Consider the following 17,355-nt stretch of genomic DNA (forward strand, 5'->3'; position numbering starts at 1 on the left):
TACTGTTTTATGTTAATGTTTTTGATAAATATATCATAGATTGACTATACAAATACTGTTTAATGTTAATGTTTTGTATAAATATATCATAGATTGACTATACAGATACTGTTTTATGTTAATGTTTTTGATAAATATATCATAGACTGACTATACAAATACTGTTTTATGTTAATGTTTTGTATAAATATATCATAGATTGACTATATAGATACTGTTTTATGTTAATGTGTTGTATAAATATATCATAGATTAACTATACAGATACTGTTTTATGTTAATGTGTTGTATAAATATATCATACATTGACTATACAAATACTGTTTTATGTTAATGTTTTTTATAAATATATCATAGATTGACTATACAAATACTATTTTATGTTAATGTATTTGATAAATATATTATAGATTGACAATACAAATACTGTTTTATGTTTCCATTTAATTCTAATACTGTCCCTTGTCAGTTTTTGTTTTCCATTTATTAGTTTGACTGTTCCTCTGTTTCTCTAGTATATTTCGTCCTTCTTTTATCAAGGATATACAATTTAAATGTACTTAAAGGGTGTAAACTAAAAATAAATCTTTCGTACATTTACTAGGTAACACCTGTTCCAGGAAAACATAATGTTGATAGTTATACAAAAGTATGCATTAACAATACAATACATATCATATGACCTCAAACTATTAAAATATTTTACTTAAAGGAAAGTTTAGTTATGCGTTTATTTGACTGACATTGGTAAATTATTTAAACCAACTTTTGTTACAGCATCGTCTGTCTTTCTACCAGTTATATTAGTTACACAATGTGATAGTGATCTTATAAGATATATAATAGCGCACTGTGTAACAAATAAATCTTATATACTCAAAAATGGATAACAATAAAGGCAATCATACCAGATCTTTATTCTATATATTTCCGTTTATGACTATGAAAAAATAGCATGTGACTTATGAACGAATTTGTACTTTTCATCAGAAAAAATATTTGTTGACTTCTATAACAATTTAAAATGTTTCCTGCTTTCGTGAAATTCACGATACTCTACTAAGAAATTAACATTCCAGTTGATTTAAAATGTTTTTTCCTGTAATCAAATCAGAGAAAACAGCAAATAGGAAAGTTACAAAGACATATAGAAAGCGTGAGGCAAACCAGGTGTCAGCGTAAAGTTGATACGTACAGTTCATTGACATGGACGTTCCGGCTCAGTGCGATGTTTCAAACTAGTTTAAATTGGTCATTTTCAATTTTGTATTTGTTCATTTTACTTCGAAAATGAAACTTTAATACCATCTCACCTGTTGCAAAATGTACAATTTATCTTAACACGAGACTGAATATAAGGCTACGACTGTTTTTCTATTGTCGTATCTATAATAATTTGATACCAGAAAATGTGAATTTGAAACTTTGTTGATTTTACCTGTTAAACGACATCATAGGCATTTGTTTCGTACCTTATACGAGGATGAATGTACAAATTTGGCTTGTCTTATCCTTGGAGTTTTATTTTCTGTCTATGATTCAATGTAAGTATTAAAAAATATGCATAGAAACACATGCTTTTTTATCAGTCTATTTCTATTTCTAAACATTCTTAATTGATACAAAACATAGTTTGACTAAGGTAAGATAAAATTATAAAACCCAGATCAGAATGGATTTATTGTGCGAACTCGACATCAGTTATTTAATGTTATATCAGAGATATAAATTTAAACAGAAAAAGATTACAAAGAATGGTAGGTTTCGGAAAAGAGTAATTAGTATTTGAAGAAACATAAATCGGTACTTTTCACCTCTGCTTTCTGAAAGATTTGTGTACTCCTCAACATAAAAAGGACAATTCTTCGATCTTCGACATCTCCTTTAGATATATGCAATAACGAGTCAAAACGAAAACAGATAGATTCTATTGTTTAAAAATTTACCAATGATAATATAAACGCTACGTTTTGTAACGTTATACATGAGTGTGGTCAGTGGATTTCTTGTTTATTGTCGTAAGTTCTATTTCTCCCATGTTTTTCTTGCGTTTGTTTGTTATGTATTCCTGACACGTACTGTTGTCATTTTATAGGTATTTTTAACATTGTCATATAAGCGGGAGGTTTGGCTTGCCATGCATTAAGGTTCTACTGACTATATTTTCTCAAATTTCCTGTACCAAGTCAGTTATTAAAGATAGTCCATGTCTATGTATGTTGGCGTTTGTTTTTATTGAATTATAGTGTTTCTGTTGTTCAGTTGCTGTCCTTTCATAGTTTATGTGTTTCCCTCGGTTTCTGTTTTTACCCGGAATTTGTTTCTCTTAACATATCTATATCACTGTTGCTGCTTATCGTTTATCTGAAATCATAACAATCATATCAACGGGAAGAAAAATAGAGCAGAGGGACAATTTTTTGACGAGGTAAAATTCTTCAACCAGGAACCACGGAGAATGTTTTACCGGGCTACCGCGGGTCCATTGACGTACGTGTCAGTAAAAGTCTACGGTTTTACGATCTAGACATAACCATAAGTGACTATATCCAAACATAGGCCGAAACCAATCTCGATTTGACAGAAAATACATAACACCAAAGTAATTTAAAAAAAACACACCGCACAAAATGACACGCTCGTCTAGATAAACCAACAAAACGAATGAAAACAGTCATATTTCTGGCTTGGTACAGATTTTTCAAAAAAAATATTGATGATCGGTAACTGCTGATCGAAAACACAGTTTCCAATCAATGATCTGTTTCTTCATTTACATTTCTAGACAGGAAAAGATATGTTCTATAAATGAGAAAAAAAATGTGTTGATAATTGAAATCACTGCATTTTTCACGGATTTTTGTAGAAAGTCACGCATCTGTTCGCATCGCAATTTATCAATCGGATTATTCAATTAGTGTGGTTCTTGATAAAATACATATGTGTGACCTTCTACACGAAATACTTAGATGCTTACTTTACGGGACAAAATGGCCATGTTTAATTACAATTATATCATTTGCACAGGCATAATGGCATTTAAGAGCGTAGAACAATAACCCACCCAATGACATATTTTCTAAATGTGTATTGATTGTATTTAAGAATGTAGAACAATAACCCACTCAATGACATAGTAGTTGAGTATAAACTTTCAGATGCAGGTATCCTTTAATGTACAAGTGGTATACAATCAATATTCCTATCTTGGTACCGGCATTTTATTTTAACAGTTAGATATACCTCCCATTGTATTGCAGTTGTTTATTGTTTGGTTATATTGACAAAATTGGATGAGAAACCCAAATGGACATCATTGGTTAACTTAATGTGACAAGATTGGGGTTCAAACAGTTAAAACAAGGTAAACATACAGCAACACAGACTAAAGAATTCCAACAACCATACACATTAATTTCCACCTGCAATCCATGACTCCAGACTATTTTGTATTATGTGTAGAGTAGACATTGAATAACTTATTAGGTATAAACATTTCCCTATGGAATTTTGACAAACAGGACGATCTATAACAAACTCCTGGCTCATTAGCCTTTTGCTCAGACACAAATGACGTTTTACAAATTCTAAGCAGCAGCTACAAGCTCTTGAAAATCGTACTATAAGGTAACAAATGTATAGACCATACGCTATTGAAGTTGGATTATTGCTCCTAAAGTGAGGCAAATAAATCAACATTTGCAAATTATATTTTAATTACAATTAAGCGATATCTTTTCAAGGTACCAAAGTTTTATTTGGAACCAAAGTTCAGATTAAGGAGATTGATATCGATACAGGCAATGTCAAGATACTTGTTGGCGATGCCCGTGGAGAAATGTATGGTATGGACTACGATCCCAAATATAAATACATGTATTTTACAAGATATAATCATCGTACTATAATGAGGTATGTATATTGGTTGATATAGACATAATAGATATAGGAAGATGTGGTATGAGTGCCAACGAGACAACTCTCCATCCAAATAACAATTTATAAAAGTCAACCATTATATGTCAATGTATGGCCTTCAACACGGAGCCTTGGCTCCAATCGAACAACAAGCTATAAAGGGTCCCAAAATTACTAGTGTAAAACATTTCAAACGAGAAAATCAACGGTGTAATCTATATACAAAAACGAAAAACGAGATAGCTTGATAAAAGATAAATGTTGAGAATCCGCTACAATTGATAAATTTAGTTTGATAATCGATTTTGAGAACTCGTTATAATTTTTTAATTCAGGTTAACTGTTGGTCATATATCTTTAGAACAAAACGTATGCATACAATTTTTCTGTGAGGCAAAATTGGTAAATGTTGACAGGTTGATGGTGCCATAATGAATTACAAGTGACCGTTCTTTGCTCTTCATTTATTGAGAAAGTAAACATAATTGAATAAATGTACTATATTTGAAATAATAGGAACTCAATCACGTCTCTGATCATACCGTCTCCCTTTATATTTAAAATATAAAATATTTAAGAAATCTTTTAAATAGGAAATACTAGTACTTCAAGACTTCAAGGTAGTCAATTGAAACAATGTTAAAACTTTATCTGCTTTGAACCGACATCAATTTTCCGTTTCAGAATCTAAAAGACCAGGGATAATCTCATTATTTGTATCGAACAATCAGAAACAAACGTCAATTTAACTATTGAATGTATATTGTTAAGAATAATGCTAGCTGCTCAAAACGTTTTGGTGTACGATTTTGAACATACTGCAAAGAATTCATCATATAATAAAGTGTTTAACGCATTAAAAAGCAATATAAGATAAAACAATCTTGAATGACCTATAGTTGTTAACAGTAACCTCCTTTGCGCATGTCCTAATTTCAAGGAGCCTGGCATCAATACCAAATATATCATACGTACCGTACTTTGGCCTATAATGGTTTACTCTTACAAAAATTGTGACTTGGATGAAGAGGTGTCTAAATGGCACTCATACCACAATGTCTTTACCTGTAAACCAACTTATTTTCGCGAATACTTTATTTCGCGTGTTTCCTTTTCTAGTCCAATTCGCGACTTCTTGATTTCGCGTGTTTCCTTTTCTAGTCCAATTCGCGACTTCTTGATTTCGCGATTTCGTACAGTTTGATTTAGAGAGACCAATTTTTTAGACATGCACGACGATTTATAATTCGCGTTATTTTTCTAATCGCGGAAGTCGTGAATATGTTGGGTAACAGTATCGTCATACCTCGTAGGTCTCTGGTAGACAATGGTCTCAATACCTATGATAGCATACCTACTTATTGTGTATAGAGACTTTAATTCTAATTCAAACTATTGTATATTTTTACATATAGATTTCCTTATCCATCTGACAATCAAGTTTTGGAAAAATTTATCGACACCGGCAAGGGTCCAGCAGGTTTAGCGATCGATTCCGAAAGTGGACATGTTTACTGGACAGAGTATGACTGGCATAGACTGAGACGGTGTGATGTTAACGGAATAAATACAGTTATTATATCGTCCAATCTACAAAACCCATTTTCTATACGACTCAGCTTAGTTAACAGGTACTTTTTTTGTATTTTCAACTTAAAAAATATTGTGGACTGGTTGAAAGAAGAAATGTTTTAAAAACTTACGTACCAACTCACTGAGGTCAATGATTTTCCAGAAACAAACAGTCCACAAGTATCTTTCTTAGTATCGCAGCTTTTAACTATACTTTTTGGAACTTTTGGATTATAGCTCTACATCTTTTATATAAGCTTTGGATTTTACATATTTTGGCCACGAGCATCACTGAAGAGACATTATATGTCGAAATGCGCATCTGGTGCAGACAAATTGGTACCGTTAATGTTATTTTAACCTTGCTACGTATTTTTACATTCCTGACTTTCACATTTCCGTTTGAGAGTCCTGATGGAGGTAGATCTATTAAATGTTCTCCAGACACACGAGGTTATAATTGTTTTAAATTTTTTTCTACTTATCACTGTGGTTTGGACGAAAACCGACAATATTACTACAACACTTCACAAATACACAAATGCGTTAGTAAAGAAAACACACCGTTGATTTATTTATAAAAACACACATATTTTTTCACGTATTTTAAATATCTAAGACCTTTTCGACAGTTTTTATGATAGCATATTTCGGTTAAACATTTTTCATTTTCATTTTGTTGAAACTGTACGTGTTCTTAATTTACAAGGCTTACTTGTTATTCCTGAAAAAAAATGAATGAAAGGTTTCACTCACTTGTCTTGCTCATATATCAACATATAAATAAAAAGGTGTATGAACTTGATGGAAAATTTATACATTAGGCAGCTCTATATATAAGTTTTGACAAAGTGATGACTGTTGTACCCCTATTTTGAGAATTTTATCTATTATGTCTGTTTTGTTCACGCATCGTTGTAAACATGTTGGAATTTGATGCGACTGTCATTCAAGTGAGAGATTTAGCGCTATAAAAATAGGTTCAATCCACCGTTTTCTTCATTTGAAAATACCTGGACCAAGTCCGGAATTTGACAGTTGTTGTTCATTCTTTAAATGTGTTTAATCATTTGATTTTACCTATTGATTAGGGACTTTCCGTTTTGAATTTTCATTAGATGTATAACACAACGTTTGTTATCGACAAGAATGGGCTTGAATATTTTAAATCTATAAGGATATAGTTGTGTGTGTTTTTGTGTGTGTTTATGTCTGTGTGACAACTACAAAGTTCTAACCACTCGATCTATCTATTAAGAGACACATATTTTCACATATATTTTTATAGGTGGATGTATGTTGTTGAACGATTTAAAAGAATTATAAAAGCCAGATTTAATTACAGTGAAGCTCATGGAATTATAGACTTAAACACACGAGTTGATTACATGGATTTAGGTTTGTTATCATTATAATAAAGTATCGATATATTTAAGGAATGACTTTAATATTTTTTTTCTGTCAATTTCTAGATTTTAAATTAAGACTTAACTATATTTGTTTTATAATTTATTGCATGTTCTATGGAATAAATGTGTATTAGCGGAAGGAGAATTTAAAAATAATGCTAGCTTCTTTTAACATGTTTTATTATTCTGTTTGTTTCTTTTAATTTATCTCATAGGATTTTAGAAACAATTCATCGAGAAGGAACAGAAATACTACTTTCGTAAGAGTCAAAACCAAAATAATGCAAGATTGTTTGATGATATTATTTATAAAAAAAGAAGATGTGGTACGATTGTCAAAGTTACAACTCTCCAAAAGAGACCAAAATGTCACAGAAATTAACAACTTCATGTCACCACAAGGCCTTCAACAATGAGCAAAGCCCAAACCGCATAGTCAGCTATAAAAAGCCCCAAAATTACCATGTAAAACAACTCAAACGAGAAAACTAACAGCCTTATATATATAAAAAATGACTCAAAAAAAAAATAATGATTGTTTTAGATAAAAATGAAGAAAAGTTATACTGGACAACTTACTACCACGGGGATTTTAAATCAGCAAGTGTAAGAGGTTGTGATGTTAAAACTATTTTTCAAACGGGGGTCACAAACTATTACCAGCCTATTGATGTCTATGGTAGTTCCATATTTTTTTCCAATAACAAAAAGCTGTTAATGATGAATACAACCCAAGGAACTACATCTACTGCATTGTATACAGACGCATACAGAATATTTAGTATTTATGTGCATCACCAAACAGGTAATACACGTGTTTATGTTTTGTACGTTGAAGTTATGTTAATAACATTTTGACGGCGACACACATTGGCGTATAGACCGGCGTGCAGAGAAAATTGACAAAGTCCGTTTACGTGAGTTGCTCGCCAGAAGATCGCGAAGCAATCGTAAACCGTGCGTTCCATAAGTTTGAAGTACGTCGAAATTCAAAGGTATACGCTAGGTGAACGCTATAACACCCGGAAATTTTCATGCAGCATAAATTTTCATCTAGCCCAAGCGTTAGTCCATCGTATACCTGTACGCTACACGCACGTAATACATACGCTACAAGTGCGTTGAAGCGCTACAGATAAGTTTGAGACACGTTTAAGACACGTTTTATACGTTTTAAGATCGTTCAATTTTTACTAAAACGTATGCGACAAACAACCCATAGTTAAACGTCGCAGATACGCCGAAAGCACGGATTATCGTCCCAGATACGACCAGGACGCGTCTCAAAAACCTTTAGGGGAATTTTTTTTCTTCGTAGCGTGCATTCCATCTATGTAAGACAAACGCCAAGCATACTTAAACATACGTGACTTGAACGCCCGATACATGCTTATGTACGCTTCTCGTACCCCCAATACACGCTTTATTCTCGTTGTTCAAACGATACATATATGATTGAAAAGATGAATGCATGAAAAATTACTAACGTATTGGCAGCTTACATGATTTTTTACCACGTTCGGCGTACGTCGGAGCTATACGCTGATGTGTGACGCCGGTATAACAACTTATGTATTTTCCATGCGTTTGCGTCTGTGCCGTTGTTGTTGTCCGGGTCTGTAACGACTTTGAGACGAAACGTAACTTATGTACACTGGGAGCAGGATTTTCATTGAAAAACATAACATTCAACCTTAACTGAAATTTATCATATATGCAAATTTTATTTTTAAAAATAACTGTCAATGACGGCTAAATACTTAATTTGCAAACAGTGTTTTGATTGACATTCCAGTTTTGTGAAAAACAGTTTTTGCTCATAACCTAAATATCAGGCTTCGAATGATTTTTTGACAACTTATACATCTAGTATCTTCATTGTAGCGGTACTTTGGAACTTATCATTTACTATACTTTGGTGCCTATCTGTTTTGTTATTTGACGTTCTAAACACAGCATTAGTAGAGTCGAGTCCTGTCGTACCGATTTTTCCTACGATGTTTGAGGTTGTGGTAAGGGATCCTTTATCATTTATGACCTTACCACATTCTTTATTCGTTGGTCTAAAGTCCTTTAATCTATTAGGAATCATCTCCTATAATTGATTTTTTGTAAATAATAATACGAATTAGTACATTAGTTTGCTCTTTTGCTTGACATTTTGTTATTTCGACATCTTTTATATCTTAATATACGGTATAGGATTTGCCAACTCTTCAAGGCCGAATGTTGACCATTGATTTTCACATGTCTTTCGTTTATTCTTAACAATATTTTTACTTTAGATAGAAACATGAGGAATAGCACATCTCATAATATATTTGATAGTGTCAGTTGTACAACAGCAACAAATAGAAACCCTGATTAAAAATAATTGTTCCAAACAAATTAAGTGCTCTATAGTTATTAATAAGCTATTTGGACTGATAATTTGAATTTCACTTTTGTTACTTTATACAACAGATATGAGGCAACCAAAGTAGACTGATATGCTACAACTTTTTAAAGGTCAACATAAGAAATGGCAATGCATTTCTGTTAATACATCAGTTTATGAAAAAGATCAGCGTGAAAGATTGTATTTTTTGTCTGAAAGACCAAAATCAGTATTTCTTTTATTAATTCGTATTATCATTTATCAATATATAAAGGCAATGTCATCATGAAAATCTTAATGTCCGGAATCACTGCGTTGTTCTGTGCAATTTTATTATTTTTAATCATTTATTTGGGTGAAATTTTTTAGTTGAAATCGTGTTAACCATTGACAAGTAATCATGTTCTATATTTTCTTTTCATTAATCACTACTTATGCACAGTGAACATCAAATATTTTTTCTCGCAACAGTCCTGAAATATAAGCGTAAATTTTCCGATTGGAAGTGCGAAAAGTACTTGTTGATGGCTTAGAACGATTTTATTGATTGCGAAATTTGATTGTTTATTAGAGCTTCTAAACATCCGTGTTATGCAGAAAACATTTTTTAAGGACATTTAAACAATATCTGTAATATCATTTATTATTTAATCTTCATTCTTAAATAGTAGGAATTATTGTAGCAACATTGTTGTCGTATTTTATCAAAGCTTATTAGTATTCCAAGCATATATAGCCTAGCTTCTTAGTATATATTCAAAATTCATATACATTTGCCTTTTTGTTTCTTTAATATCAATTGCTTTGTTTGACATATTGAATATAAAATAAAAATCATAAATGACTATATTTCCTGTATATGTCAATTTATAATTGAAACGAATTTAAAAAAATGATAATATAAACCTTGATTATCATGATAATAGTAAGCTATATTGATTGAAATTTATAAGTAACAAATTTGTAACAGATATGAAAACATCAATAAAGTTCACGTATTAATTATATAGATTGTAAATATGGTTAATAATATGTAGATATATGTTTAATGATATGCAAATTAATGTTGATTATATGTATTTTCATGTAGTTGTATTGATGTTAATGTTATGTTAGTTCATATTAATGATACATTTTTGTTGATGATATGTAAAGTATTAAGTATTATTCTTTATTTTCTTAGTGTAAAAGGAAGAAAGAAACATTTTATATTTTTTAGTTTTTCTTATATTATTTTTGTATGAATTTTCTGTTCCATGATGATCGTAACTTTAAAACCTCGGGTTGATAAGAAGTTAAGACACTTTAAAGTAGTATACACAGTTTCACCGCGGAACCTATTCAACTTTGAGATATAATCTAAATCAAGTCACATTTCCTTAGAATTCTATTATATTTTCTAGTGGCTATTACTGTTCAACTTACAATCTATATCTATATATAAATGGACTTATTTGTAGTTGAAGCTTTTTCCTCGAGAATTTTCGTTGGGATTTGTATTGGACTTAAAAGAGAAACGTCAGATACCTACTGTAGCCTCTTCTTAATTTATTTTTTCAGCTTATACTGAATAAATTCTTGTTCATAAGTTATTTCAATGAAGCAGAACTAACTTCAATAACAAACGTGACTGGAGGGCACTATCTATAGCACTTATGGTACAAATACTACCGGGATCTCGCTCTATGGTAAGGAACCTAGGAAATCAAGACAACATTGAAAGGTACAAAGACAAAAAATGTAAAAATTAACCTTATAAAGACCTTATATATGTATACACATGGTATAGGATACTGTAGACAATTATTAATAATTTGATGTTTCCCGAGACCGGTGCGTAATTTGACGACCATAAATGCATTATATTTTCAATATCAAGTCATCAAAATCAGACATAAGAGAAAGTATATTCTGGCCTCTTACAATAAAAATCGAGCGGTTTTGCTATGTTTATTGCAAACGAAACGCTTGTCTGACGTTCATAATGTTAAGCCTGGTATCTAATAAAGATAAAGAGCTATATTCAAGTAAGAATCCACACAAACTGATTTGACAGACGAAAAGTGAAAATTGCAAATAACAATATACACAGTGTATTTATTGTGTAAAAAAAAACACTTCCTGCGATGTAGCACACATAAGTTCAATGAAGGTTATATATAGTATAAAAAATGTTAATCATGAAGACGACAAGACTTTGGTATAATCATTTTGTTAGTTCAGTTGTAAAAGAGGGGCTAAAAAACAAGTCATTTGTAATGAGCTAAATATGTCTTGAATTTGTCTGTAAGGAGCTTTAACATGTTCTACGATGCTGTGCACTTTTAAATATAAAAAGGAATAAATGACAATCGCGATCGTTCAGTTGGAAAAATTGTTAATACATAGTTATGTCATTAAAAATAAGGGTAGAGAAATATTGTGTGGGTAGACAAGCAGCAAATGGAAAGAATTGATCAAACATGTCATAGAAATTAATTATATACACATGTCTTTTAATTTTGAATGTAACGCGTCTTCTGATTGGCTGACATTGTTTTGTTTATCAGCTCATAGACATAATTTTGTCATGTGACCGTGACGTCATCAACGTTTTTCATAGTTTACTCCGGTTTAAAATGGAGTTAAGATTTAAATTATAAGTAATATTTGTTCTGCCTATTCGAACTAACATAAAAATGTGGTGACCACTTTTAAGTAATCTGTTCCGCAGGTTATTTAGTGTGCACCACATTTTTGATGTCTATCAGCTGATATATGCTTATTATCATTGAAAAATATCTTTATTTTCAGTATTTCTCATTCTATTTAAAGGGTAATACTTTTCTCCATGGTGAATAACAAATCAAAAGATAATTGTTCCAACAACTGGATGTGATACAGACATAATAAAACATAAGCAATAAGGAAGTATTTACATTGTGTACCCATTTATTACAAATTGTGCACTGAAAATGATAGTTTGTTGTGTTAAAAAGAATACCAATGGATAGCAAAGACATCAAGAACAGAGTCGGAAAATATATCATGGATCAATTTCAATCATTTTAACTTAATGTAATCTTTCATGGTAGAAAAAGTAACATGTAATGTTTGTACACTTTTTATTACTCACGGTTCTTTTTATCATTATTTAATCATTCTGTTGGTTTTTTTTTATTATTGTTGAATGCAATTTAAAAGGACTATGAATGTAGACGAAACAATATTTAAAAAAGTCTTTTATCTTTTGTCTATCACTTTTTCTTTATCTAGAGTAACTTATGAGTTATATGTAGACTAAACGGCCGTCTGGTATACTAAATCATAATGCGCGTATATTTGGGGAGTTTTCTAGATGCCACTGCTGATGGAGTTTTTATTCCCCGAGGGTATCACCAGCCTAGTATTCAGCACTTCTATGTTTACATTAATTATCATTTATATGGTCATATTTTAAATAAACTTTTTACTAAACTTTGAAAATTTGAAATACAAAAGTTTGTCTCCTGAGCTGGTATTTGGCAAAACTTTAAGGAATTTTTGGTCCTCAATGCTCTTAAACTTCGTACTTTATTTGGACTTTTTAAAATTACTCTTGATTCGAACGTCACTGATGAGTATTTTGTAGTCAAAACGCACCATGACGCTATTATATATTTATTTTTTTGAGAATTGTTTTTTGTTACCGATGTTTACTATATTAAGCATAAGCAATGAAATTTTATTACAGTAATCTTTTAAAATGCAAATATATCCCTTTATGTAAAGGAAAATCGGCTTACCCTTCCAGCACTCTAGATCTTCCCAGGTTTTTTTTTTTGTAGTGGTTTTTGTTTGGAATTCGTGTGGCTTATTCTTAACTTTTATTATCCATGTTATATTTTGAAGACTGTTGTTTGTCTTTCGGCCGATTTTTTGTCTATATCTTTAGCATGACATTGTTAGTGTGTTGTTCGAGTTGGAAACTACTTTTGGTATCTTTTACCTCTTTTACATAGTATATTGGTATCAGAGATACACATGAGTGATACAATTGAAAAAGAAATGTGGAATTTGTCAAAGCGACAACAACCTGATCATAGAGCAGACAACAGCCGAAGACCACCAATGGGTCTTCAATGTAGCGAGAAACTCCCACACCCGTAAGCGTCCTTCAGCAGGCCCCTTAAAAATATGTATACTAGTACAGTGATAATGGACGTCATACTAAACTCCGATTTATACACAAGAAACTAAAATTAAAAAACATACAAAACTAATAAAGGCCAGAGGCTCCTGACTTGGGACAGGCGCAAAATTGCGGCGAAGTTATACATGTGTATGAAATCTCAACCCTCCCCTGTCAGAAGATGTAACAAAAGAAAAGAAATACAATGACAATAACACACAAATAACAACAGACTACTAGCAGTTAAATAACATGTCAGCTCCAGACCTTAATTAAACTGATTGACAGATTATGTCTTCATCATATGAATATCAGGCACACCCCCCCCCCCCTCCCACGATGTATATGAGAATATTGTCCATAAAATTTAGATAATACAATACAGTAGATAAGTTTCGAAATTATATTAAAATGATATCACAAGACTATCCAGTGACGCTCTGATGAAAAAAGTTCGAAAGCCAAAACAAGTACAAATTTGAAGAGCATTGAGGATCAATCGTTCCCAAAAGCTGTGCCCAATACATCTAGGGTTTTTTGCCAGGGATAAGAACATCCTTATTATATAGAATAATTCATACTTTTGCAAACAGTATTTTTTTTTTATATAAAATGATTATATAATTAATATAAATGATATAACCGGTGACCAAACAAAGCCAGATCAATTGTAACAAAGGAACTCAAAAATGCATATAGACAAAGCACAATAGAAATATAAAAGACAAGAATACATCATATTGTCCAATTGCTGTAACCAAACTCCCATTCTCTACACCTCGAAAAAAAACCTGTTTATAATTAAGCTTATCACTGGGTTTGAACTTACATAGTAACAATACAACCGATTCCTCATACAGTACAGGATCTGCTTATTCTTGTCATAATTTTCATGTTCACTATGAGGGAAACAAATAGATTCTTTAAAAATGTCCTGTACCAAGTCAGGAAAATGGCCATTGTTATATCATGGTTCGTTCCTGTGTGTGTAACATTTTTACGTTGTGTTTCCGTTGGGTCGTTTGTTTTCTCGTATATTTGAGTGTGAATTCACATTACTATAAGACGTGTCACGGTACTTTTCTATCCCAAATTCATGTATTTGGTTTGTATGTTATATTGGTTATTCTCATCGGATTTTGTCTAATGCTTATTCCGTTGCTGTGTGTGTTACATTTTAATTGTGTGTCGCTGTTCTCCTCTTATATTTAATGTGTTTCCCTCAGTTTTAGTTTGTTATCCTGATTTTGTTTTTTTGTCCATAGATTAACGAGTTTTGAATAGCGGTATACTACTGTTGCCTTTATTTGATACAATCAATGATGAGGTCTTAACATTGATACCTATAGCGGGTGATTTTCTCGGGGCGTAAAATTTTGCTTATTTTCGCGGATAGATCTCAATCGCCAAATTAAATTCCGTCAACTTAAAAAGGCACATGTAAAGGTATTGATAATAATTTTGAATCCGCAAAAATTAATAACCGCCAAAATATTTCGTATACATCATGTACATGTACCGTTTTGCGAAATTTTACACCCGCGAAAATAACCCGCTATAATGTATGTCAATGGCATTTGAACAGCGTTGTACAGAAATCGACCTTATGCAAATACGTGTCAATACAGCTGTTCATCTATTTCGGGGTATACACATGACATATATAACATGTGGTATCGTAAAGATTAAGAAAACAGAAGAAATAAATAGTTTCGCGCTATTTTGTTAATTATTTATCTTGATGTTACAGACGAACCCCTTTAAAGAAAATGCAGTATGTAGCACTTTTGCTATCTTATTATTTGTATTCATATAAAAAAAAGAGTAAAATCACAAAAATACTGAACTTAGAGGAAAATCTAATCGGAAAGTCCATAATCACATGGCAAATTCAAATATAAAAACACGTCAAAAACGAATGGACAAGAACTGTTTTAAATATATTTGTCCTAAATCCAAATTGATTCGAAATATATTTGTCCTAAATCCAAATTGATTCGAATATTCATTGATGGCCATTAATTATGAAATACATTGCACTTGAGATCAGCCCCAGTTTTTGGGGTTCGTGTCGTTTTTTTAGTTTTCTATGTTATGGGTTTGAATGTCCTACTGGTAACTTTTTACGACATATGGGTTTGAATGTCCTTCTGGTAACTTTGGTCCCTCTTTTACGACATATGGGTTTGAATGTCCTTCTGGTAACTTTGGTCTCTTTTTTGTTAAAACATATGGGTTTGAATGTCCTTCTGGTAACTTTGGTCCCTTTTTTGTTACGACATATGGGTTTGAATGTCCTTCTGGTTACTTTGGTCCCTCTTTTGTTACGATATATGGGTTTGAATGTCCTTCTGGTAACTTTGGTCCCTCTTTTGTTACGACATATGGGTTTGAATGTCCTTCTGGTAACTTTGGTCCATCTTTTGTTACGACATATGGGTTTGAATGTCCTTCTGGTAACTTTGGTCCCTCTTTTGTTACGACATATGGGTTTGAATGTCCTTCTTGTAACTTTGGTCCCTCTTTTGTTACGACATATGGGTTTGAATGTCCTTCTGGTAACTTTGGTCCCTCTTTTGTTACGACATATGGGTTTGAATGTCCTTCTGGTAACTTTGGTCCCTCTTTTGTTACGACATATGGGTTTGAATGTCCTTCTGGTAACTTTGGTCTCTCTTTTACGACATATGGGTTTGAATGTCCTTCTGGTAACTTTGGTCCCTCTTTTACGGCATATGGGTTTGAATGTCCTTCTGGTAACTTTGGTCCCTCTTTTGTTACGACGTATGGGTTTGAATGTCCTTCTGGTAACTTTGGTCCCTCTTTTTTTACGACATATGGGTTTGAATGTCTTTCTGGTAACTTTGGTCCCTCTTTTACGACATATGGGTTTGAATGTCCTTGTGGTAACTTTGGTCCCCCTTTTGCAACATTTTTGGGATCACATAAATCCATTTGAAAACGAATCCTGTGATGTTTCATTTAAATGTAATGATATGATTTAAAAAATAAAAATTCTGCGCTACGCTAATTTGCACAATTTGAACTCAACAACTGCATTTGTTGCAAATATTTAAATGCTGAATATTATCTTTGATATACACCATCGAAGTTGAGAAATTATAAATAATTAACCGCTACGAAGACAATAACAATCAAAACCAAGGAGTAAACAACGACTCACAAATCAAAAGACATCACTCATATAGCTTGACTAAAAAAAAGCAACGATAAAAACATCCTGTTTACAGTGAAGAAATGTTGACGTTCCGGGTGAATTAAGGTTTCGCATTTCTTTTGTTCATCGTGTTTCAATATAAAACTGGTTTATATTCCTATGTAAGTTAACTCTTTATTGTTAATTTGTTTTTTAAAAGACAACACACGTATATATGTTTTACATTCATGCAGAGATGGATGTACAAATGTTGATCTTTATATCCTTTGGATTTTGTTTTCTGTCCAGGATTCTATGTAAGTATCATGTTTTACATTGTATATGTATATTCAAATAAATCATACAATGTTTTTTTTTTTTATATCAGGTTGATTTTTTTCAAAATTGTGATGCATATAATACAATATTATAATATTACAAATGAGCATTCAATGTAAAATTGGAAGTTTTGGTAAAATCACCAATGAGAAATTATTCCATCAATGGCCAAATTACGTAGAAGTTTACAGCCATAGGTCACCGCACTGTATGAAAGTATGAACAAACCCCTTACCGCATAGTCCGTAATAAGAGGCCCCGAAATAGCTATTGAAAGAAAAGTTCAAACGAGAAAACTAACAGCGTGATGTATGTACAACACAATGAACGAAAAAGAAATATGACATACAGTAACAAACGACAATTACTGAATTACAAGCACTTGTTTTTGGAATGGCAAGTTCAGAATTTGGTGGAGTTTAATTAGTTTGAA

At 31.9% G+C, this 17,355-nt stretch overlaps 1 protein-coding gene and 1 long non-coding RNA gene across 2 annotated transcripts in view; one reads left to right on the top strand and one right to left on the bottom strand.

Moving 5' to 3' along the window:
• The window catches only part of LOC139482485 (uncharacterized), a 250,762-nt gene that overhangs the window by 169,038 nt on the left and 64,369 nt on the right, over positions 1-17,355 (bottom strand). The window lies entirely within an intron of this gene.
• On the top strand, positions 1,453-8,917 carry LOC139482481 (low-density lipoprotein receptor-related protein 4-like). Its single transcript, XM_071266392.1, has 5 exons — positions 1,453-1,544; positions 3,744-3,912; positions 5,334-5,549; positions 6,779-6,888; positions 7,444-8,917. The coding sequence occupies exons 1-5, from the start codon at positions 1,484-1,486 to the stop codon at positions 7,755-7,757; spliced, it is 870 nt and encodes a 289-aa protein (XP_071122493.1). The 5' UTR covers positions 1,453-1,483; the 3' UTR covers positions 7,758-8,917.

This window comes from Mytilus edulis, chromosome 7 (genome assembly GCF_963676685.1).
Source record: "Mytilus edulis chromosome 7, xbMytEdul2.2, whole genome shotgun sequence".
NCBI classification, from domain to species: domain Eukaryota; kingdom Metazoa; phylum Mollusca; class Bivalvia; order Mytilida; family Mytilidae; genus Mytilus; species Mytilus edulis.